The 23,190-nt window shown below is 33.7% G+C and overlaps 2 protein-coding genes across 2 annotated transcripts in view; one reads left to right on the forward strand and one right to left on the reverse strand.

Moving 5' to 3' along the window:
- Nucleotides 1–9,727, reverse strand: part of LOC100374833 (cleavage and polyadenylation specificity factor subunit 1-like) — a 42,658-nt gene extending 32,931 nt beyond the window's left edge. The window contains exons 1-11 of the mRNA XM_085500510.1: nt 9,455–9,727; nt 7,816–8,002; nt 7,176–7,206; nt 5,368–5,501; nt 4,519–4,599; nt 3,911–4,062; nt 3,413–3,559; nt 2,573–2,712; nt 2,213–2,323; nt 1,666–1,759; nt 1,349–1,436 (exon numbers count right to left, since the gene is read on the reverse strand). Coding sequence (XP_085356636.1) covers nt 1,349–1,436; nt 1,666–1,759; nt 2,213–2,323; nt 2,573–2,712; nt 3,413–3,559; nt 3,911–4,062; nt 4,519–4,599; nt 5,368–5,501; nt 7,176–7,206; nt 7,816–7,959 — 1,122 coding nt within the window. The 5' untranslated portion in view covers nt 7,960–8,002; nt 9,455–9,727. The remainder of the gene's footprint in view (nt 1–1,348; nt 1,437–1,665; nt 1,760–2,212; nt 2,324–2,572; nt 2,713–3,412; nt 3,560–3,910; nt 4,063–4,518; nt 4,600–5,367; nt 5,502–7,175; nt 7,207–7,815; nt 8,003–9,454) is intronic.
- Nucleotides 9,728–9,779: 52 nt separating this feature from the next.
- On the forward strand, nt 9,780–22,447 carry LOC102801906 (tRNA-dihydrouridine(20) synthase [NAD(P)+]-like). The gene is made up of 13 exons (XM_006818370.2): nt 9,780–9,967; nt 10,476–10,521; nt 11,435–11,570; nt 11,936–11,996; nt 14,194–14,241; nt 14,854–14,919; nt 15,619–15,776; nt 15,999–16,167; nt 16,370–16,491; nt 20,045–20,215; nt 20,739–20,826; nt 21,126–21,199; nt 21,584–22,447. Exons 1-13 carry the CDS (start codon nt 9,836–9,838, stop codon nt 21,882–21,884), a joined length of 1,572 nt encoding a protein of 523 aa, XP_006818433.1. The 5' UTR covers nt 9,780–9,835; the 3' UTR covers nt 21,885–22,447.
- Nucleotides 22,448–23,190: the final 743 nt, after the last annotated feature.

Raw genomic sequence — 23,190 nt, forward strand, 5'->3', positions numbered from 1 at the left:
CACTCAGTTCTATGAAATGAACATTCAGCTAGTCGTCATTTACTGTGACTCACTCAGTTCTATAAAATGAACGTTCAGCTAGTCATCATTCACTGAATCACTCAGTTCAATGAAATGAACATTCAGCTAGTCATCATTTACTGTGACTCACTCAGTTCTATGAAATAAACATTCAGCTAGTCATCATTTACTGTGACTCACTCAGTTCTATGAAATAAACATTCAGCTAGTCATCATTTACTGTGACTCAGTTCAATGAAAGGAACATTCAGCTAGTCATCATTGACTGTGACTCATTCAGTTCTATGAAATGAACATTCAGCTAGTCATCATTTACTGTGACTCACTCAGTTCAATGAAAGGAGCATTCAGCTAGTCATCATTTACTGTAAATCACTCAGTTCAATGAAAGGAACATTCAGCTAGTCATCATTGACTGTGACTCACTCAGTTCTATGAAATGAACATTCAGCTAGTCGTCATTTACTGTGACTCACTCAGTTCTATGAAATGAACGTTCAGCTAGTCATCATTCACTGAATCACTCAGTTCTATGAAATGAACATTCAGCTAGTCATCATTTACTGTGACTCACTCAGTTCTATGAAATAAACATTCAGCTAGTCATCATTTACTGTGACTCACTCAGTTCTATGAAATGAACATTCAGCTAGTCATCATTTACTGTGACTCACTCAGTTCAATGAAAGGAACATTCAGCTAGTCATCATTTACTGTAAATCACTCAGTTCAATGAAAGGAACATTCAGCTAGTCATCATTCACTGTGACTCACTCAGTTTTATGAAATGAACATTCAGCTAGTCATCATTCACTGTGACTCACTCAGTTCAATGAAATGAACATTCAGCTAGTCATCATTGACTGTGACTCATTCAGTTCTATGAAATGAACATTCAGCTAGTCATCATTTACTGTGACTCACTCAGTTCTATGAAATGAACATTCAGCTAGTCATCATTCACTGTGACTCACTCAGTTCAATGAAAGGAACATTCAGCCAGTCATCATTTACTGTAAATCACTCAGTTCAATGAAAGGAACATTCAGCTAGTCATCATTCACTGTGACTCACTCAGTTCTATGAAATGAACATTCAGCTAGTCATCATTCACTGTGACTCACTCAGTTCAATGAAATGAACATTCAGCTAGTCATCATTGACTGTGACTCATTCAGTTCTATGAAATGAACATTCAGCTAGTCATCATTGACTGTGACTCACTCAGTTCTATGAAATAAACATTCAGCTAGTCATCATTTACTGTGACTCACTCAGTTCAATGAAAGGAACATTCAGCTAGTCAGCTATGCATTAGAGTACTTACACACGATGTGAGAACACTAGCAGCAGCTTTATCAAAATGAAATCCACGTACACTTCTCATGCCGTCTGTCATTACTGTTAGTACATATCTAAAAAAAAAAAGATAAAGCATTCATCAAATTAAACATGGTATGGTATTCCACTACTTATGAACAAACCATCTTAGATGTATTTGAAATACATTATTATACACAAGAAATTAAATTAATATGTTTCAAGTCATTGTTACCATGAAATTAAATATATTTTTATTTGTTATTCTACTGTGATACCAGACAAAGGTTATATATACCCCAATATGGGGGAGGGGGTACTTACATTTCACCTCCTTTCAGTGAGATAACCAACCTATCATCACTAACAAAAGCAGCTTGTGAACAATCCAGCGATATTTTTACGACGTCTTGATATCCTGAAATCAAATTACAATGTACAATAATTCAGATAGATACAAGCAATTGTGACTGAGAATAAATAAATCCTTCGCATCAAGGGGCTGGGATGAGATTTCACACAATGTGTTTTGTCAGATGTTAATAATTATCTTGACAGAAGCAATACATTACAGTTGCCATGACAACACTTATCTGCCAGGGCATTTGCATTACCGAGAATATTTTGTTTGTGTTCTTTTGTGAACCATTATACATAACTGAATGAATGAATGAATGATATCAGTCACAACTGAAATACAGTTTCACCTGTTTGCTGCTATATACATGTACAATCCAGTATAGCGTGGTTGTTACCATAGCAGTTACCAAAACTGTCTGTCTGTCTGTCTTATTGTTTTGAATGCATGCAGTCAGCATGTACAGTAATGGTCTATATTTGGTTGTATTATGGATGTAATCATATTACTTACTGAGTGGAAACTGTGTACTGCCCTCTGTCAATCCATTCAATGATACACCATATGGAGGCACACTCTGATTCAAATATAACAGAGAATCTACAGCAAAAACCAATACACCACCTTCCAAGCAGAAAGAACAAATAAATTCATTATTATTAGGTATTTAAAAACAAAATCATTGTAAAGTTCAAGTGATTTGACTATTGAAAGTGACATGGTTGTAGTGACTAGGGTATATAGGAATGAAATGTGAATGACCATGTACAAATCATCTGACAGTGGATTAGACTGTTAGTACATTAAGTCTAATCTCAAAAACAGAGCAATGGTAACAGTCAAATGGTAAATTATTTATATAAGCAAACTTACCTATTGGTTTTGGAACTGGTATAGCCTTGATACAGTCAAATGGTAAGTTATTTAAGGACCAGATTACAGGGTGTACTCGCTGTTCAATGTTTAATGATATTGCTACAATACAACAAGTATCTTTGCGTACAGCTACTCGACTACAACAAAGAGAATTATTACACATGGTTTGAAAAAGATTAGATGTTTTGATAAAATGTGAGTAAAATTACTCATCCCATCATGTCAGAGATAAGAAGTTATTAAGCTTCTGGAATAGTCCACCATGCTTGACTTTGATGCTTTTTTTTCAACTTAAATTGGTCATCTTATATGAATATTTATCTTATGATGCATTGGGTATGTTGTCAAGTTTGAACATAAAAGGAAGATCAACTCTCTTTTATATTACTCTGAAAAAACTACTTCCGTGAATTAAAAAAGTTTTTTTTTTAAATAAATGAAGTCCAAGTAAGATTAAATTATTTAGATTTTTGGAGATGCATGTTGGTCAATATAATGTTTCACTGGTGTCACTGGTGTTTGTGATATGATGTGTATATAATATGTGACAGTAATCTAGTGTGGCCATCTTTGATTTTGCAAAAAAATATTATTTGAGCTGGCGAGACCTCACAAACATGTTATGGCTTATTTGTAAATAACTGAACTGTAAGTGAAGTTTGGCTGAAATAAAGTTTTTAAATTGGTGCTATTGGACAGTAAACTCATTCATGCTTGTTTTAAAAAATACAGGTCAAATGGGATGGATACAACAGATATGAAATTACAAGTCAAAATGTGAGGTAAATACGTGTATAATGTTTTACATATTTCTTAAAGACATAAGAAAAAACTTACCCTGGCCAGGTTCGAAGTGGTTCAAATAAGATAAAGAGTGTTGGTTCATAATATCCATGTAAAAACTTGATGTCAATGATGTTAATTAACTTCTGGTCAATGTCTTGTAGATTTATAATATAACTTGGTAAAAATGATGATTTGGAACTGAAAAATAAAACGGGAACAAAGTCTGACGGGATGTATAAATGTGATTCTTGGTACACAGAGAATGGACCTGGCTTACAGTCAATATGGAACATTGAGAACAATAGCAAAGAGCACACTGTCTTCGCATTAATTTTCCAAGATATATAACTTCACCGTTTTATTAATTTTTGTTCAGTGAAACAATGAGAAATTTTATATGTACACATGGATTTAATTTAGCAGACACCGATAATTAATGCATTTCACAGTAATGCACTGAGGACTTAGCTTCCTGGTAAACACCTTCCTTATCCTCTGTAGCATTTTTCTATAATTAATGCATTTAACAGTCATAAACTGAAGACTTACCTTCCTGGTAGAACACCATCTTGATCTTCTGCAGCACCTTCCCGTCTGAATGGTAAAACAACTAATTTGCTGCCATACATCAACATTACAGCACATCTATTGTCTGGATCTACCACCACTTGCGGAATGTAATAATTACTAACATAGCCCTCCTGTAGATGGAAAACAAAAGAAATTTAAATTTAATTTACTAATCAGCATAAAAAAAATCAATTTTATTGAACATGGTGTCATGACAACTGTGTCAACATTTTCTTCAATCAGCATGACCTTTTACACCTGGAATGTGTGTGTTTCCATGACGTTTACCCTAAAATACAAGAAAGAATTTCTTGATCACAGAATGGTGTTGCCGTGGATACGGTAAGTGTCACAATAAATATAAACCTTAAACATGTGAAATAAATTTGTCACTAAAAATTACACTTGAAATTTGTTCATATTTGTGAGATATTAGTTTTTTTTGAACAACTGGAGTAGTATAAACTGAGAGTTTGTGTTAACTGAGAGTTTGTGTTAACTGAGAGTTTGTGTTAACTGAGAGTTTGTGTTAACTGAGAGTTTGTGTTAACTGAGAGTTTGTTTGTTCCATAAATGGATAACTTTACCTTTAGTGCTTCTTCTTCAAAGTAATGTAATGAGAGTGTTTTCAAATCATGTGTACCAGGATCATATTCAACAACAGATAGCTACAAAGGAAGACAAATAAGATTTTATTAGTTGTCTTCACTTTCACACAAATTTCAATGCACAGTTTATAATAGAACAGTTTTCAAGTGAAACATGTATTGAACACTGTCCTTTGTATGTACCTCTGCTCAGCAGCAAATGGTTATTCAAGATGGCGGACATCACCAAAGTTTGACTGGATTATGAAACCACTTACACAGAAGGTTGTTTGAAAGTGTAACTTTGATTGTATACTAGACAAGAGCATATTACAACATTGAAATAGGTATTTGTGACTTTATGCAAAAAGAACATTTGCCTTCTAAGAATCAAGCAAATAAATCAAATAAATAATTTGGGTGCAAATGTCCATTTTCAGTCAGTCATATATAGTTTTACAAGCGGCTGATTTTAACAAGTTGCAAGTTTTAATAATAAGTGTGAGGCCGAATTGTTTATGACTTGTAGAATACACATGTTTGGTAAGTTTAGACAAAGACCTTAAGGTCTATGGTTTAGAAGTGTAAATAATCAACTATCTCCATTATCAAATTTTCACTGAAAGAGACTTCTATGATAGCTAACAAACACAAAATTCTAAAATAATGAACATATCTAGCAGCCACAGAACTCATATAAAGGTGATGATAATATAACTCTACATTGAAAATAATATTTTAAAATCATTGTAACTATTCCACAAGAAAAAAGAGGGATGAGGGACAAGTGTACTGTTAATACTACAATAATACTACAGACATTTATAGAATTTAAATCAATATACTAACCTTGGCATCTTTAAAGCTAAGCAGTAATGCATCTCTAGATGCACCTGCCAATCTTGTAGTCTGTAGAGACATTATATTACCAAATAAACTGAACGATCTCAAATGTTCCAACTTACTCTTCTTTTGCTTAGACTCTTTAAAAAAAATAAGTCAATAGTCTCTTCGTTAGTTCACAGAAGTATATTAAATTTAAATGTGTGTCCTTGTTATCATACAATAAATAACAAAACAAACCCCCCATGCGTATTTCACTAAAATGAACCAGGTATGCCTAACAATTGAAAGAGGAAATTCAGTTATGGTTTTTGGAATGCAGAATGGCTGCCAGACTGGTAAATGCCTTGTACCTTCAAAAATGTATGTGCATTGGTCTAATAAATAAACTGATACATTAATCTGAATCAATAAATCATGTAATGATGTTCAAGAAATACATGCATAAACTGATTTTCAGATTTCAAATTATTAGTTCTGGTTTTTGAACCACTTTGTTAGGCCTCTGTTTGTTTGATCCTCTCACAAGAATCAGAAATCTCATGTAATATATGAAACAAGTCATTGAAAATGAAACAGTCCCCGTTAAAAAAATTTTGAAAGTTCTCTTTGTGCTCGTCATATTAAAGCGGAGGGGTTGTCGCGAGCATGTCCTTGAAACTTGAGTTCCAAGTTGCGTATACAACAGATTGTTTATTTACATCAAAACACGTGTTCCGTGTAGTAGTAATATGGCCAAAAATAAAAACAGCCGTTATTCGGCCATCTTTGATCTGATTATGAAACACACTGATATGTATGATGTACATGTATGTGCCAAATACAAATGAAAATAGTACATAAATTGTGGAAATATAGTAGTAAGGCCAAAAAGTCAGATGGCTGTCAATCGGCCATCCTTGACCAGATTTTGAAACAAATTGTCATGGACATGCATCCTAACATGTATAAAGAACATGTATGTGCCAAATGTGAATGAAAACTGACAGAGCACGTTCAAGATACCGCATAGAAAAAACAAAAACAAGATGCCTGCCAGTCGACCATCTTTGATCCAATTGCGAAATAAATCATCATGGACATGTATCCTAACATGTATAATCTATGTACCAAGTTTGAATGACAACTGACTAAGCATGTCCAAAATACAACATTTTCAAAAAACAAGATGGCTGCCAGTCGGCCATTTTGAATCGAATCGCTAAACCACTGCATGTGCATATGTCCCACATAAAGTACTAGGCACATGCAAAGAATGAACGGAATCGGTCCAAGGGATTCTGAGATATGACTTTGGATGGACGCACGGAGGCACAGACGCACGGACGGACACAGACCGAATTATAAGTCCCCGTTTTCGGACTACGTTCAAACGGGGACTAAAAACTTGGACAAGTCAAATATTTGACATATTTGGTCTATTAGAAGCTTTGGATAAGTGTGTAGGCAAAGCTAGATAACATGTGTATATATAGATGTGTATGGAATAGGTGTAAATCTATATGCTCTATAAGTATGAAATGGTGCACTTCTGGTCAATGGGCAGTGCCAATTTATTTCATAAATTAAACGAAGCAAGACAACTCATTCATGATAAATCATATTCAGAATCACCAATAGCATGCATGTAAACCAAAAATTGTATTTATTGTATATTAGATCATTGAATCAAGACACAAGTCACTTACGTAGCCACACACGCTAATGATATAGCTAATACAATTTTTTTTTCTACAACTGAATAGTACCGGTACTACTAATACCATGTGGTAATGCATAGATTACATTGAACTTGTTTAATTAAAACTACGTACCTTGCCCTTTATCTGTACCTTTGCCTTGTGCCTACAATATGCAAATGTACTTAAACATTAAACAAAGTAACACTAACAACTCAATAAATGAACACTAGATTGTCAGTATAACTGTAAAATGAACACATCTGAAGACCATTTTAGAAAGATATTGTTCAAGATGTATCACTGATGTCCATACACTTGTTGGTTTGGGAGAAGGCAAACATTGAATTAGCTTGATCAATCATAGTCATCGCGAGATAATCGATGTGAACCTGAAACATTCATTCACTTTATAACTTGTGTAATTCCAGGGATTAAAATTAACACAATTTTTCAGAAGTCTGCTTGGCTACCTAAGCAGGTAGTCCCATGACAATATTGGATAGTCCATCAGGTTTAATAGGTAGCGACATGCAACAGATGTAAGCACAAATAAATGAATGTCACATTGCTCAATTTATGTGTGACACACTGGTAATTTAAAAACACAGAGTCAAATTTATTTTGTAAATTATTAGTATTACAGTTGGGCCACTAAATTTAGTAAATTATAATCATATTGTTGCACCATAGAGCATACAATTACAAATGATGTGAATATTATACATATGAAATTATTGAAATATGAATTATTGATGATGTAATAAAGACTTACGTCCACATCACTGAGGAGTCTGTATACATGCAAGTCAGTGGCACCAGCAATTATCAAGTTCTTTTCCTCTTTGCTGAAGAAATGACCATAGACACAATGTTCAATTCCTGTTGGAGGGTGTATCTGCCTATATAGTGCATACATCGTGACAGCACTCCTGATTCCAAACAAATTACACTAGTGTTATCTGAAAACAGAAGAAAAAGTATTTATTAACAGCACACATTCAAATTCTGTGTAAAATAATAGTTTTTACAATCATTTCAGTGCTTAATCTTTGGTATCCTGGAGACACCTAATTTGAGGCCAAATTTGTAACTAGAGATTCTAGAAACGCTCTTGTTGTCGCTAAAAGAAGTAGTGAATAAAGGAATTGATTAACTTGGAAAATATGCATTGATAAGTAAAGAATTATTTTTCTGAATGCATATTACAAACAATGTATTTAGTTTGATCTAATGATGTTATTAATAAATGGATTTTTATCTTATTGTAAAGAAAGAAATACAGTGTTAATAGTTGATTACCCAATGACATAAACAAGAGTTCCATTCATATGCAAATTTGATGTTTTTTACTAAACTCTAATCAGATCTTGCAAACATCTATATGAGCAAGAATTTCATTCATGCAAATTTGGCTAATTAACTTTTATAAAATATTTTTGTGCCAGGCAACAGTTCCAGACAATGAATGTCACTGTTATCTCTCCTGATTTTTTTTATGTGCAATTTGCAAGTTTCGACATATAGTGCATTCCTGCCCATATTCTTCTTTGGGACTATGTGACAGGGCAGTGTGACCATATCCCTATTATGATAGCATAATGGCAGTACCGTATAATGCCCTATCCTGGCATTACCTGCAGATCTTAACCAAGATGTCCCATCCATTAGTGAATGAGTTGCCCTCTCTTTAAAACCTAGTTTTTCGAAAAAGAATCTGAGGTGAAGTGGACAATATATATGACGCTGTAAGGAGAAGGTCCACCCCAACCTTTTTTTGTTATTTTCGCGGCTTTCGACAACTGATGTCGCACCTTCGGGTCAATTGGAAACATGTGAATACTTACACTATGACTATACGTATTACTGCAACCATGAACAACACAACGTTTAACCATCATAAACAACTTCTAAAAACTCTCTCTCTCAAAAAAAAAAAAAGAACTAAAAAAAAAAGAAAGAAAGAAAATAGACGAAACGCCGACCAAAATATCTCAAATTTACTTGGATACGAGTAATTTCAGAGATTACATTTTATTGAGCAATATCTCCCATCATCCACTGGAGTGGAATGGTCGAATGGCAGTAGGTATCCAGAGTCAACAAGGAGTCGTGATTGCTATACGCTCACTGGTTTTATTGCAATGCAATTTGAGATAAATTGAAACGTACAACAGTTATGCGCATTTGCTAGTCAATTCACTGTATTTCATATTCTCCGTCATGTGTACACTCTCATGGAACCTGGGACTGATCAAGTATAAACTAAACAAAGCAGATCTGGGATTGACTTAGTGAGACCTCAATATGCGACGACCACCCTTTTTGCTTTAACGAAAAGACAAATATATCATACAATTGGTCTGATTAACGAACAGCATAACATATAAGAAATTAGAAAATTGATAACATACCTCTAGAAAATGCACATAGCGGCAACGGTTCACATGGACGTCGCCATTTTGTTTACGGGCTTGGAGTTAGCATCTATTTCAATTTTACTTTCGATTAGATATTCATTTTGACTTTGTGTTAGAGTACCCCGGACCTTTTCGTGTTGTGGATATACTTCACTAAGTAGATTAAACCTCAGCTATCCTAATCCACTCCGTGTGTCGAAACTATACTTTCGGGAAATGTAGAGCTACCCCGGAAATCTAGCGTCAGCGAATTAACCCGAATCCGAAGCCACAAAAATGAACTCGAATCTGATTCTAACTTCAGTATCTTATATCACCTGACAGTTCATGCTCCATCATTGTCACCCCGTGTGAAAGTTTCTGAGATAGTAAAGAATGAATAGTGAATCTATGGGTAATACATTGAATTATGCGAACAAGGTCATATTGGCGCCTATGGTACGAATAGGAACTCTACCCAATAGGCTTCTTGCTTTGCATTATGGTGCAGATATTGTTTATGGTGAGGTAAGTCACCAAATCATGGTATTAACTGGGGGGGGGGGGGGGCCTGCAATATTTTATGTTAGATCATGCATGGAGGTATAAACATTTATATCATGGAATTTGCGAATCTGTTTTGAATCTAGACAGCAACACCTCCTAGATATTAAGCTCACCCGATGACCTTTTCAGCTCTTGGATTTTCTGTCAAAACTTTTTTTTATTCATTTTTGTTGTTTTGAATTCTCTGTGTGTAAGCTTTGTCATCTCACTTTTTGTTTTTGTCTGTTTTTGTTGTGTGTCTGATGATACCTGATAAGCGGAGTACATCTGAGCAAACGTGTGTTTCAAGATCGTTCCACTCATGACTAATTGAAGTTGTTGCTCCACTAATCATTCAAATTAAACTTTAATATTCACCCCATTCTTGTCAAATTGGCATTCTTTCTCATATGTACAATGTTATTGTAGTGGACGTTTCTGTTTGACAATTGTCAGTGTGTAACTTATTTTTGTTTGCTATCTTTGATAGGAACTTATCGATTACAAGATGTTACAGTGTAAAAGAGTTGAAAATGGTGAGTATGTGCATGATACTGGTATATTTGCTGTGAATAAATTTGTCAAAAAACATGAAAAGTTGCTGTTTTGATAATTTGGGTATTTTACATTAGGCCAAATAAATATTGTGGTTCTTATAACCTGCTTTCCAAAAATAGGTACGTACATGTAGGTAGGGATTCTTATTTTTCTATATATATATATTCTATATATTTTTTCTTGATTATAACTACTAATATATTTCATATTTATTTTCTTGCATGTAAGAACTGTTTAGCTGATAAGAGTATCATAAATCATGTTTAAAATTGTTTATAAATTTCTTAAAATCTTATTTAATGCCTGGCACAATTTCGTGATGTTTTCTCAAATATGACCAACAAAGTTTAGGGTCAGGTAGGTTGGGTTATAGGAAACACACAATTTGTTTCTCTTGGTCTAATAATAATTATAATAATAATAATAATTTTATTCAACACGAAAATCTTCTACAGAGAGTAATTTTATGGTTGTAAAACAAAAAACAGAAATAATACTACGGTAATATCACAAATAGCACATTCAATATAAGTAATTATAGAACAAGGACAAATCTTATTAAGCTAATGTTCTTGTTTAGGACAAAGCAAAACTGAACAACAACAATAAACAACAGCTCATATCACTCTAAAGCTCATCTGCCATCCTTTCAGCAAACCCTGACTTGTCCCATCTACTGTAACTATCTGTTGCCTATTTGATTGTTCTGACTATATACACTCTTTAACGCTTTCAGTCAGAATAAACATTTGCAGAATGAATTATATTGTTTTTACTATAGAATAATATAATGTGCACAAGTATGTCAGCTGATGACTACCTCATATTACTATTGTGATTTGAGAGAGTGGTACAAGCATTTGTAGATATTACTTGTTTTTTTTTTCACAGATATTCTAAATACAGTAGATTTTGTGCTTGAAAATGGTCAACCTGTTTTTCGAACTTGTGCCAAGGAAAAAGATAAATTGGTCTTCCAAATGGGTACATCAGATCCACAGAGAGCTTTACAAGTTGCCAAATTAGTGTAAGTCTCCATTTTTACCACTGGCTCTTCAATTTATCTTATATACCAGTACCAATTTTTCAGCATTGCGAAGCATTTCTATTGAAGATGCTTTTGTTTTTAATGAAAACTTTTGTGTCTTTTTTTGTCTGCATATCTCAAAAACCCATCATTGGTTTTCATTAACTACCTGTACATGTAGTTAGCCATTTTTAATTTGTTTGAGATTGAGGTTGTATCTCAAGATACTAAAAGAATTTGAAAACATCTTCATCTTCACATAGTGTCCCATGTATACAATATGCATAATCACAAACAACTTCCTTGCTCTCTAAGTGACGACAGTGGTGCTTTAATGATATTCATTTATGTTAATTTGTTTGCAGAGAAAAGGATGTTGCTGGGATTGATGTGAACATGGGATGCCCTAAAGAGTTTTCCATTAAAGTAAGTTTCACTCCAAGGAGAAGGACAATAGGTAGTTACTGATAGATCTGATGAACTCAATTTAGATATTAATATATGTCCATGCCTTTGAGAAGCATTTTCATTGTGTCTTCTTGCATTGGTTTTGAATTTCAACATTTTGCTCTGTGACATTGCAATGGAAATGAATTGTAGTAGTATTTAAAATTGTCATTTAATTTTGAGTTTTCAGTGACTAAATATATTTGCATTACATTTATTAGTCCCCGTTCGGACGTAGTCCGAAAACGGGGACTTATGTTTTGCCCTGTGTGCGTCTGTGCGTCCGTGCGTCCATGATCACCTGTATCTCGAACATGCATGGACCGATTAAGTTCAGACTTCACTCATACATCACACATTATATGCGACATGAGCACATGCATTTTTTTCATGATCCGATTATCGATAGCCGAATAGCGGCCATTTTAAGGCCGAAAATGCATCAAAATCGCACATTTTCACCATTCCGGACCCGGATCTCAGTTATGCATGCACGGATTTTGTTCAAATTTGGTACATACATTAAACTTAATAGGACCTTGATGCACGTCATTTTTTTTTTCGGATCAAGTTCGAAATGGCGGACTGGCGGCCATTTTGTTTTAAAGAATTCAGTTCTGGATCCGTATCTGAGACATGCTTGGATTGATCGAGATCAAACTTCACACACACAAGGTAGATCATGTCACAAATGTGTATGTGCATTTGTTTCATGATCTCATTAACGATAGCCAAATGGCGGCCACTTTAAGGCCGAAAATGCATTGAAATCTCACATTTTCACCATTCCGGACCCGGATCTCAGTTATGCATGGACGGATTTCATTCAAATTTGGTACATACATTAAACATAATAGGACCTTGATGCACGTCATTTTTTTTTCGGATCAAGTTCAAAATGGCCATTTTGTTTTAAAGAATTCAGTTCTGGATCCGTATCCGAGACATGTCTGGATTGATCAAGTTCGAACTTCACACACACATGGTACATCATGTCACAAATAGATATGTGCATTTGTTTCATGATCCGCTTAACAATAGCTGAATGATGGCCATTTTAAGGCCGAAAATGCATCAAAATCACGTATTTTCACCATTCCGGAACCGGATCTCAGTCATGCATGGATGGATTTTGTTCAGATTTAGTACAATGTATTGCTACATATGCAGGTGCATTTCGGTCATGATCTGCTTTGAATGTATATGTCACTCAAATATGAACGGAACAGGGAAGTGTCAATGACAATGACTTGTTGTGTAACATAAATTGATACAAACCACATCTACTTCAGACTTAGTCACTAATATACAGTTACGGCTACGGTACTCTTGTTAACCAAATTTCTGACATCTGTTTGATGCCATTGAATTCACTTTCTATACCATACATTGATTCTGGCAGATTCATGCCATACAATTATTTCATGAATTGTCAGTACTATAAAAACAAAGTTATCTCAATACACATTTGTGAGGACACTCTAAACATTGAACAGTCATTTTGATCAGATATCACAAATCACCATAAAAACTCAAAAATTTCGACCACTTTTAAATAATTTTTTAGGAAAAACAGTTGGGTTTTTAGAATGAAAAATAACGATAAAATTTAGAATAAAAATTCAACAAATATGAAAGTTGGGTTATATACAGTTGCAGAAATTGAATAGATATAGTAAGTCATGTCTCTAAATAAATTTTTTGAGTAAAAATAAGTGAGGAATTTCTGGTGAGGTCAAAATTTTGGAGGTCAATTAATTATAAAAATTCTCCAAATAATTAGGTGGTTGAATTTTTAGAATAGGTGAAATATTATGGTAGTTAATATTGTAGCATACAACAAAGGGAGGTAAAAATCTTAATACCTGGATTACCATATTTGCTTAATTAGTAGAGCATCTATTTACATAATTTTTTTTATGGTCAAAATTTTAATATATATAATATTTTAATGATTTAGTGTATATCCAATACAATTTTTGGTATATATATGCTTTTATTGGAAATGTGCACCTAATAGAGAATAGAATGGTACATCCCTATTTCAAACTCAGTGATTTGAAATTATTTTAAGAGACAAGGACTGTCAATGTCTTTGACTCGTTTGATGTCACATGACTAAGGTTGCATGTCACATGACTAATGTTGCCTTATCTCTGCCTTATTTCTTTTCAAGGGTGGTATGGGAGCAGCTTTGTTGACAAAACCAGACAAAATTAAAGATGTGAGTATAGTAAAAGTAACATATCCATATTTAGTCAATTTATGTTTTCAGTTAATATGGCTTGGCTAGAAAAAAACGGTAAATCTTCTGTCATCACAACAAAAGATTCTCGAAGTGACTTGTATCAGATTATATTGTATTATTGCATATGATATCTGCTATTTGGCATACAGATAAATGTTAGTTCGTACCATGGTTTTTGTCTTTTGTTTTGAGAGATTGTTGCTTGATATTGATTTTAATATTTATACAAATATTGAATTTTTTTTCAAGGATTTGAAAAATATAGGAATGCAAATTTTATATATTTGTATGGTAATACACGATGAAGATTCCAAATTTATTTCTGACTGATGGCATCTCAGAACACAATTGATGCATGGTAAAGTTTGACTGTAGGAAGAGAAATAAGATTTATATGCTATTCAAAAATACAAAAACACATTGATAATAGTAAAATCAATCTGAGGTATAAACAGACACATTTAGTATTTCTAGAAATGTATGTGCATCTCAGGATTCATGTCTCATCTCGCAATACTAATTCTGTACATACCATACCATATACAAGTGACAAGTTGGGTGTATAACAGAGCTTTTTTTTGTTCCTAGATATTGACTACACTAGTGAATGGAGTATCCAAACCTGTCACTTGTAAAATTAGGATTTTACCAAAGGTGGGTCTGCGACTCTCATCATTTCAAGTTCTCTTCCCAATTAGAGAACTGTCTAATTAATAACATATATTAGTGGTGCATGTGTGTATATGTAAATGACAGAGATGTGTCAGTGGTCAAAATATTAATAAATGAAAAATAATTCCAGTATGTTAAAAATTGATGTAACCCGTTGGTTTATGTGTGCTAATATACATTATTCAAGGAGTGAATTGACCATTTTCCGTTCACGCGTTATGCGTGAAATTGAAAGTAAAAACAGGACAAACAGAGGTCATAGTAACATAGTGGCGTCAAACATCGTGTGGGATTCGACAAACGTGAAAGTATTTTGGGAATATTTCCATGCTTAATGTGCTGTCCACATTTGATGATAGGCAATTTCGATGAAGTAAGGGTATTCGAAAGCAATATTCCTCTATCCAAGATTAGCCGGTCGATGTGAGCTCCCAAAATAAAGAAATTTGAGTTCAAAATCAAATCGTTTGATTTTTGCGACAGACATTCAACCCGCTTCTTTCATGCAACTTGCAAGATCTTCAGTTAAACTGAACATCACCTATTGCTTGCAGCCATTTCTTTTTAATGTAAAATAGGATTCCTTTTCACATCTGTTCATTAACCATATGGGTAATGTGCATGTTTGTTGATATTGAGTCCTTGTGAAGGAGTACATGTTGGGTTATTAACTACCACCAGGTGGAGGAAACCATAGCATTGGCCAAGCTTATACAGAGCACTGGAGTTGCAGCAGTTGCTGTGCATGGACGACTCAGAGAAGAGCGCCCCCGACATCATGTCAATTGTGATATTATTAAAGCGGTAGCAGAGTCACTTTCCATTCCTGTCATTGCTAAGTAAGTTATCATCAACTGCTGTGTTTTTTTCTCCAAAACACCATAACCGCAACCAGTGTCCCAGCATGCATATTTGCCAATTGTTTTGGATTCCCACACTTTTCTTGATGTTTTTGCAATTTTTTTCCTGGGTTGTACTTTCTGGCATTTAGCATTTCTATTGCATTGGTATTTTCTTGTGATAATTGCCGTTTGATCAGTTCATGGTTTTTAAATCATCAGTGGAGGCTCAGATGAATATCTCAACTGCTACGAAGACATTGAAAAATTTAAGTTGTTAACTGGCTCATCATCTGTGATGATTGCAAGAGAAGCTCAATGGAACATGTCAATATTTAGAAAAGATGGTTTATTACCTGAAGATGATATATGTAAAGCTTATCTAAAATATGTAAGTTCTTGAATATGTCTGACAGTATTAAGTGTTTCTCATGAAAAATTGGGTTGATTTCTATAAAATTTGTCTGATATCTCAAGAGTGACTCAATTGAATTCAATGTAACTTGCTACATATAGGTTCTTTGATATAAATCACAGACCTGATTTGTATTCAGTTGGATTTCTTGCATAATAATAAAGGCTTTATTTTTCAGGCAGTTGACTATGACAACCCATATACAAATAGTAAATATTGTTTACAACAAGTCTTACATAAAAACATGGAATCTAGTCAAGGACATGCATTGAGACGTGCCGAGTCTGCTAAAGATGTTTGGTGAGTCAATATTTTACTACAAAACAGGGGTTTCAATGATCTTTCAATTAAGTTAAACTTGGCCAAAGCTTTGAACTGCACTGAACATGCAAAAGACAAATCGATGCAAATTTCAAGAGTCGGGGAAATCGCAACATTCTGTGATCAGTACAGTTTCACAAGTGTGGATGGTTTTGAAGTTGACACAAACAAGTTTTTATGTGTGAACTTCTCTAATGCAATGTATTACCACAGGGCTAACGAACTTCACATCCAATTTTTGACTCCCATGTGCGAAGCACAAAATGGGAGTCTTTGCAGTTAGTGTGTCTGTATGTGTGTATGTGTGTATGTGTGTATGTGTGTATGTGTGTATGTGTGTGTGTATGTGTGTCCGACTGTTCCACTGCTATCTCAAGAACCATACATCGGTTTTTGATGAAACTTGGTGCATAGATGCTCTGGGCCAATGCGCAGATTTGATTAGGTTTTGGTAAAAATCCATGATCGTTAATTACCTAATTTGCATGATAATTAGCTAATTTTTAGCTGTTCTATGACTGTTCCACTGATATCTAAAGAACCACTCATTGGATTTTGATGAAACTTGGTACATAGATGCTCTGAACATATGCGCAGATTTGATTAATTTTTGGTAAAAATCCGTGCATATTAATTACCTAATTTACATGATAATTAGCTATTTTTTAGTGGTTCCATGACTGTTCCACTGATATCTAAACAACCACTCATTGGATTTTGATGAAACTTGGTACATAGATGCTCTGAACTAATGCTAGGTTTTGATTAGTTTTTGGTAATAATCCGTGGATACTAATTACCTAAATTGCATAATGATTAGTCAATTTTCGTTTTTTCCACTGATATCTCAAGTACTAATCATCACATTTCAAATGAAACTTGGTACATAGATGTCATACGACACTGCACAGACCTGATAGTTTTTATGGTAATATCAGTACATATTAATTACCTAATTTGCATAATTAATTAATTTTCAGCATTTGATATAAGTAGTTAGCATTACATTTCAATGAAACTTGGTACTTACATACTCAAGGACTATGCAGAGATTGATTGTTTTCGATAAATATTTGTGCATATTAATCACCTAATTTGCATAATTAGTTAATTTTCAGCTTTTCCATGGGTATCTCAAGTACTAATCATCGCATTTCAATGAAACTTGGTACATAGATCCTTTAGGACTATGCAGAGACCTGATTAGTTTTAGGGTAAATAATTGTGCATATTAATTACCTAATTTGCATAATTAATTTTCAGCTTTTCTACTGATATCTAAAGTACTAATCATTTACATTTCAATGAATCTAGAGTTATGCAGACCCAATTAGTTTCCGGTAAATATTTGTGCATATTAATCACCTAATTTGCATAATTAACCAACTTTCACACTGATATCTCAGGTACTATACATCACATATCAATTAATGTACATGGATGCTGTAGGACAATAGACAGACCTGAATAATTGTGGGTTACAGTCTGTACATATTAATTACCTAATTTGCATAATTAACCAATTTTAAGCTTTCACACTGATATCTAAAGTACCGTAAAAACTCCAAAATTTCGACCGGTTTTAAATAATTGGCGTTAGAAATGTTTTTAGAGTCGTGGCCGAGTTGTAACTCAAAATCTAAACAAAGTCATCAATCAGTGAGTATTATGACAAGCAAAACAAAACATCAAGACGCGCAGAAGAGGTCAGCACAAAACTAATAGGTCAAAAGACAAAGCTGTCTTGCACTACCTAGGAAAACTTGCGAATGTTCGAAGTACAGGTACCCATTGGACAAAAGATACATGGAAGTTTAGCAAACTATCTCCCCGACCCAGTGCAATGTATCCGGTTAGAATCAAAGCTCACGTGTCCCTTATTTGAGGGACCAAATTCTGCCGTAAATTCGCCCTTGGATTAAAAAATAAAATGGGATTTAAGAAAATAAAATGGGACTTTTAAGGTGTATTTTGGCGTCATTTTTCGGACATTTCAATCAATCCTGTCGGCTAAAATAGAGTCTAAGTTTTACCGTAGTCATTGACGTCTGTCTATTCAAGAGTACACGTGTATGATTTTTATCGTGACTAGCGTGAGCGGGTAAGCTTCCTTTCGAGAATGAGCTGTTATCACTGTGAACAATGTTAAATTATTCTTCAGATGACCAGTTTATTTTTTAAAAACAACTAATTTTTTTATTTAAAAAAAAATCATGCCGTTTTCGCATCAAAATCCAAGCCAAAATATCGTACTACAACATCAATCTCTTCGCATTGCGTTCAATAACATTAACATATTTAAATAAGCTATGGTAATTTGAACACGTTGGCATCATCCAGCTTTTTGATTGGTTAATTAGCGATTTGACCTATTTGACCTAAGAGAACATGGCGGATATCCTACAGCATCAAACGTTTATACGAGACCGGAATCATTCGCTTACGATGAAACTTAGTTGACTTTTATTTGTATTTCATAACCATTCAACAAATTTATTTTGTGTACATTATTATAATCACTACTGAGTACAGTAATAATCAACAATTTAGAAACGCAGCATGCCGAGATTTTTGTGTTCGTTTTTATTTGAAACTTCGTTTATTTAGAATATATTTTCGTTACCAATAAAATAAAAATCTCTCAGTCAATCAGAAACCCGGATTCATGCCTTCGAGGAAGGTCCCGTTTGAACGCTCACATCGGTTTTTTTTTTCGCAATTTTCGAATAAGAATGAGTCGGCAATTTTTAGTGGAGTCGAAAATTTGGAGGTAAATAAAACACCGAAACCCGGCAAATAAATAGCCAATCGAATTTTTAGAGGGGTCGAAATTTTGGAGTTTTCACGGTACTAATTATTCCATTTCAATGAAACTTAGTACAAAGATGCTCTAGGACAATGTACAAACCTAATTAGTTTGGGGTAAAAATCTGTTCATATTAATTCCCTAATAAGCATAATAATTCATAATTTTTTGGTTCTAATCACATTTCAATTAAACTTGGAGACATAGATTTTCTGTTACATTGCGCAGACCTCATTAGTTTTACACTCAAATCTGGTCATATTAATTTTCTGATTTGCATAATTAGTTTTCAGCTAAGTAATTTCGAATTATATTTAATATGTCTCCAATACTCTCAGCACATGGGAGTTCTTTCTAAGCTTTCTTTGATTATTGTTAAAGTAGGCTGCAATTTAATGGACTTGGTGACACCCTAATCTGCTGAAAACTTGATCACAGCAGAAACTACATAAATGCTTGGTAATGTTTGGCAGTTTGCCTACACTTTCTGATCCAGACTTCTTGTGTAATACCATAATTGTTGAACAATTGAACAGGCTGCAAACAAAACATGATACCCCATAATACAACTTTAAGACAGTCGTAAAATGTTTATTCTTTCAAATTATTAACATTATTATTTCACAAAATTAGATAAGAATGAAAATAAAATCTACTTTTGGATGAATTGTAGTTTAGTTGCCATGGTAACAACCAAATTTATGTAGAACCTTTATATAAGTACAGTGCAATATGGGGTATGGAGGAGTATTGGCAAGAAGTGCAATCAAAACAACAACGAAGTAAAGAATATTTTGAAAGACAACGTGCACCTCATGATAACTTCTATACAGGTATGAGGAAAAGGAAACTTGAAGATGGAAGTAACCTTGTTGAGATGCACATCCGTTTTGTCAAGTAAGTATACTGTATTTACTCTATTAGAAGCAGCCATACAGTATTAATAGAAGCACATAGGGAGCCTAAACAAACAGTTGCATTTATTAAATGCTGGATCATTAAAATGTAGCTAATTTTTACTACAGACACACTTCTGTCTATTAGTTAAGCATATATGGTACTTACAGTGATATGTATGGTTTCTGGTGTGAATTGAGAAGGGAAAAATTTTTGTAGTACAGGAATTCACAGAGTTTTCTCTAGTGCAGGTGCAGATGTGGATCTTGACTTCAGCAAAAATGCATGATTTTCATATATACAAATGTACCTACTTTCAAATATATCTGAATAGTGGCCATTTTTTTATTTGCTTCAAAATTAATTTAAATTAATGACGATTTCAATCAAACTTTGTATGATATAGACTTGCAGTTTTACTTATTTCCAGATTCAATATAGCTGACTGGTGGCCATTATGTGCTTTTGTTATTAATTTTGTGTGTATGTTACGACTTTGATTTGTTCCTGGTTTGCATTTCAGGAAGGACTACAGTCAAGAAAAAACTCCAAAGAGTTACCTGATTGAATATTGTAGAAAACAGAAACTTGCAGAACCAAGTTATAAAACAGTGAGTGAATATGTAATCATCTATTTACTTTTCTTTCCAGTCAATGTGATCATCAAACCACTTTCAGACAGCCCCCTCTATTGGGATTTTCCAACCAATTAGAATATACCTAATACCAATGACATGTAACATGAATTTTTATTGGTTTTTATAGAAATTTTGTCAGATGTAACTAGGACATTTTGAGTTAATAAAGATCAAATATGACATTACCCTGGCTGATATCTTTACATATATTACTATATTCGTGCTGTTGTCATACAGACATATTTTATTTGTTTTCAAATGTTTGTTTTTAGGAAGAGAGACCAAATGACCGCCATTACAAGTCCATTGTCACAGTTAATGAGAATAAATATTCATCAACATACTGGTAATGATATTTGTAATTAACAGATTAAAAGCAATATTTTTTTACAACACATCAGCAGTGTTTTTTGCAATTTTTTTCTTATTTTGTGTGAGTTAATATGATGTGGTACCAAATGAGTAACCCTGTATAAATATATTTACATGGCTTAAACTGATGATAATTACAGTTAAATATCTGGAAATTCGTTCCCTAGCAACCTTTACAAACATGTATGAGTTTATATGCCCATAGAATGAACATGGCAACACATCATTAATTGTTGCTTAAAGTACAAAGCATATACAGGTGGTAAAATTGGTACAATATTGCAGAATAGATATACGTCTTCTCTCTTGCATTATGTAACATGTCTATATTTTGAAAGCTCTTCTTTTTCTTTTGCAGGGAGAAAAGTAAAAGATTTGCTGAGCAGTCTGCAGCTATTGTGTGTTTGAGTTGCCTGAATGAATATGATGGAAATAAAAACTTTGATAAAACAGGGATTCTATCAGCTGAAATAATGCACCATGGGAAAAATGACTGTCATGACAATAGCAAGGAGATAGAGACTGTCGTGAATGTTATAAAAAGTGGTGGTTGTCATGGAAATAACAAAAGGCACAAAACAGAATCCTCAGAACTAATGCCTGATGAACAACAGTATCATAAAGCACAGGAATTAAACACAAATGAACATCAGGTCTAACATTCAAAAAAGTCAATCAAATAGGACATAGTGAAGAGTCATGTGACTATTTCTGTACATTTTCAAATTTGGCAGACTCATCTATCAGTTTCGCTATCAGGGATACATGCACTAGTACCAAATGCTGCCGTAAATTGCCCTGGGCCGTTAAACGGCAGTTTTTTTAAGGTGATATTTTAATCGTTCCTGATGCCTAAAAGCTTTATCGTAGTCATTAACGCCTATTCAAGAGTATTGATGTTTATTGCGACTAACGTAAATGGGTGAGCTTCGTTTTGACAGTGAGCTGTTACCACTGTAAACAATGTTAAATTATTCTTCAAATGCTCAGTTTATCTTTTGAAAATAAGTTGAAATTTATTTGCATTTCATAAAAATTCAACAAATTTATTTTTTGCATGTTATTATAATCATTATTAGGTAATAATCAACAATTGTGAAGTGCAGCATGACCGGATTTCGCTACCACAATCATTTGCTACTAAGCATTACAGTTCTGTTTGTTTTTATTTTAAACTTCCTTTATTAATAAAATAAAAAAAATAATTATATTTGGTGCACAAGGTTCGTTAATGTGATTTTTTTGGGAGAAAGATGTGTTGGGTGACAATGTAATGAAATTTTAGGTCTACTTTTTTAATCCAGCAAGAAAAAAATGTATAAAATTTTTAATTAGCTTCTGCAATAGTTTTCCATTTTGGGTGGTCTAACTGCCGGCATTGAAAGTTGACATAGGTGGATTTTCAATGATAATATAAGTCTCTAAAATATTGTGATGATTATTTTTTGAAATTTTGAACCCCAATTAAGGGCCCACCAGCCGTGAGCCACCAGTCGCTCAGGGTTATTTTTCGGATGGGGGAATTTACAGCAGAATCCAGTAGGAATGCAGGTGCCACTGCAAACAACACTTATTCTCCGCATTTGGAAATTAACGCATTTGTTTATTGCTATTAGCAACTAACTATAAATTAGTAATGTGGACTATCAATAAACAGTTACTCTTTTGGTCAATCTGAATTAAAAAATTCTGAAAAAGTCTCAAATTGCCATACATTGCAAAGTTCACTTGTGATCATTGACGCTTTGTAACAAAAGAGTAGATGGATGGATGGATGGATGGATGGATGGATAGATAGATAGATAGATAGATAGATAAATAAATAAATTATTCTCAATCTTGGACAGAAATGTGTAGGTAATTATAACGAGCAGTTATGAAAGTGAACCACAGCTCCCTGAAGATTATTTCCTGACAGCTGCTTTTATGAAGATTTAGGTTAGGTAATAGATTGCAGGTTTGCAC

This window comes from Saccoglossus kowalevskii, chromosome 6, assembly GCF_978046115.1.
Source record: "Saccoglossus kowalevskii chromosome 6, keSacKowa6.1, whole genome shotgun sequence".
In the NCBI taxonomy this organism is placed as follows: Eukaryota; Metazoa; Hemichordata; class Enteropneusta; family Harrimaniidae; genus Saccoglossus; species Saccoglossus kowalevskii.

What these genes read in the sequence shown, in the direction of transcription:
- LOC102801906 (XM_006818370.2), top strand. Translation starts at nt 9,836, where the DNA reads ATGAATAGTGAATCTATGGGTAATACATTGAATTATGCGAACAAGGTC. An exon ending in TTACAAGTTGCCAAATTAGT is followed by an intron (nt 11,571 to 11,935) that starts GTAAGTCTCCAT and finishes ATTTGTTTGCAG; the next exon opens with AGAAAAGGATGTTGCTGGGA. An exon ending in GAGTCTGCTAAAGATGTTTG is followed by an intron (nt 16,492 to 20,044) that starts GTGAGTCAATAT and finishes ATATAAGTACAG; the next exon opens with TGCAATATGGGGTATGGAGG.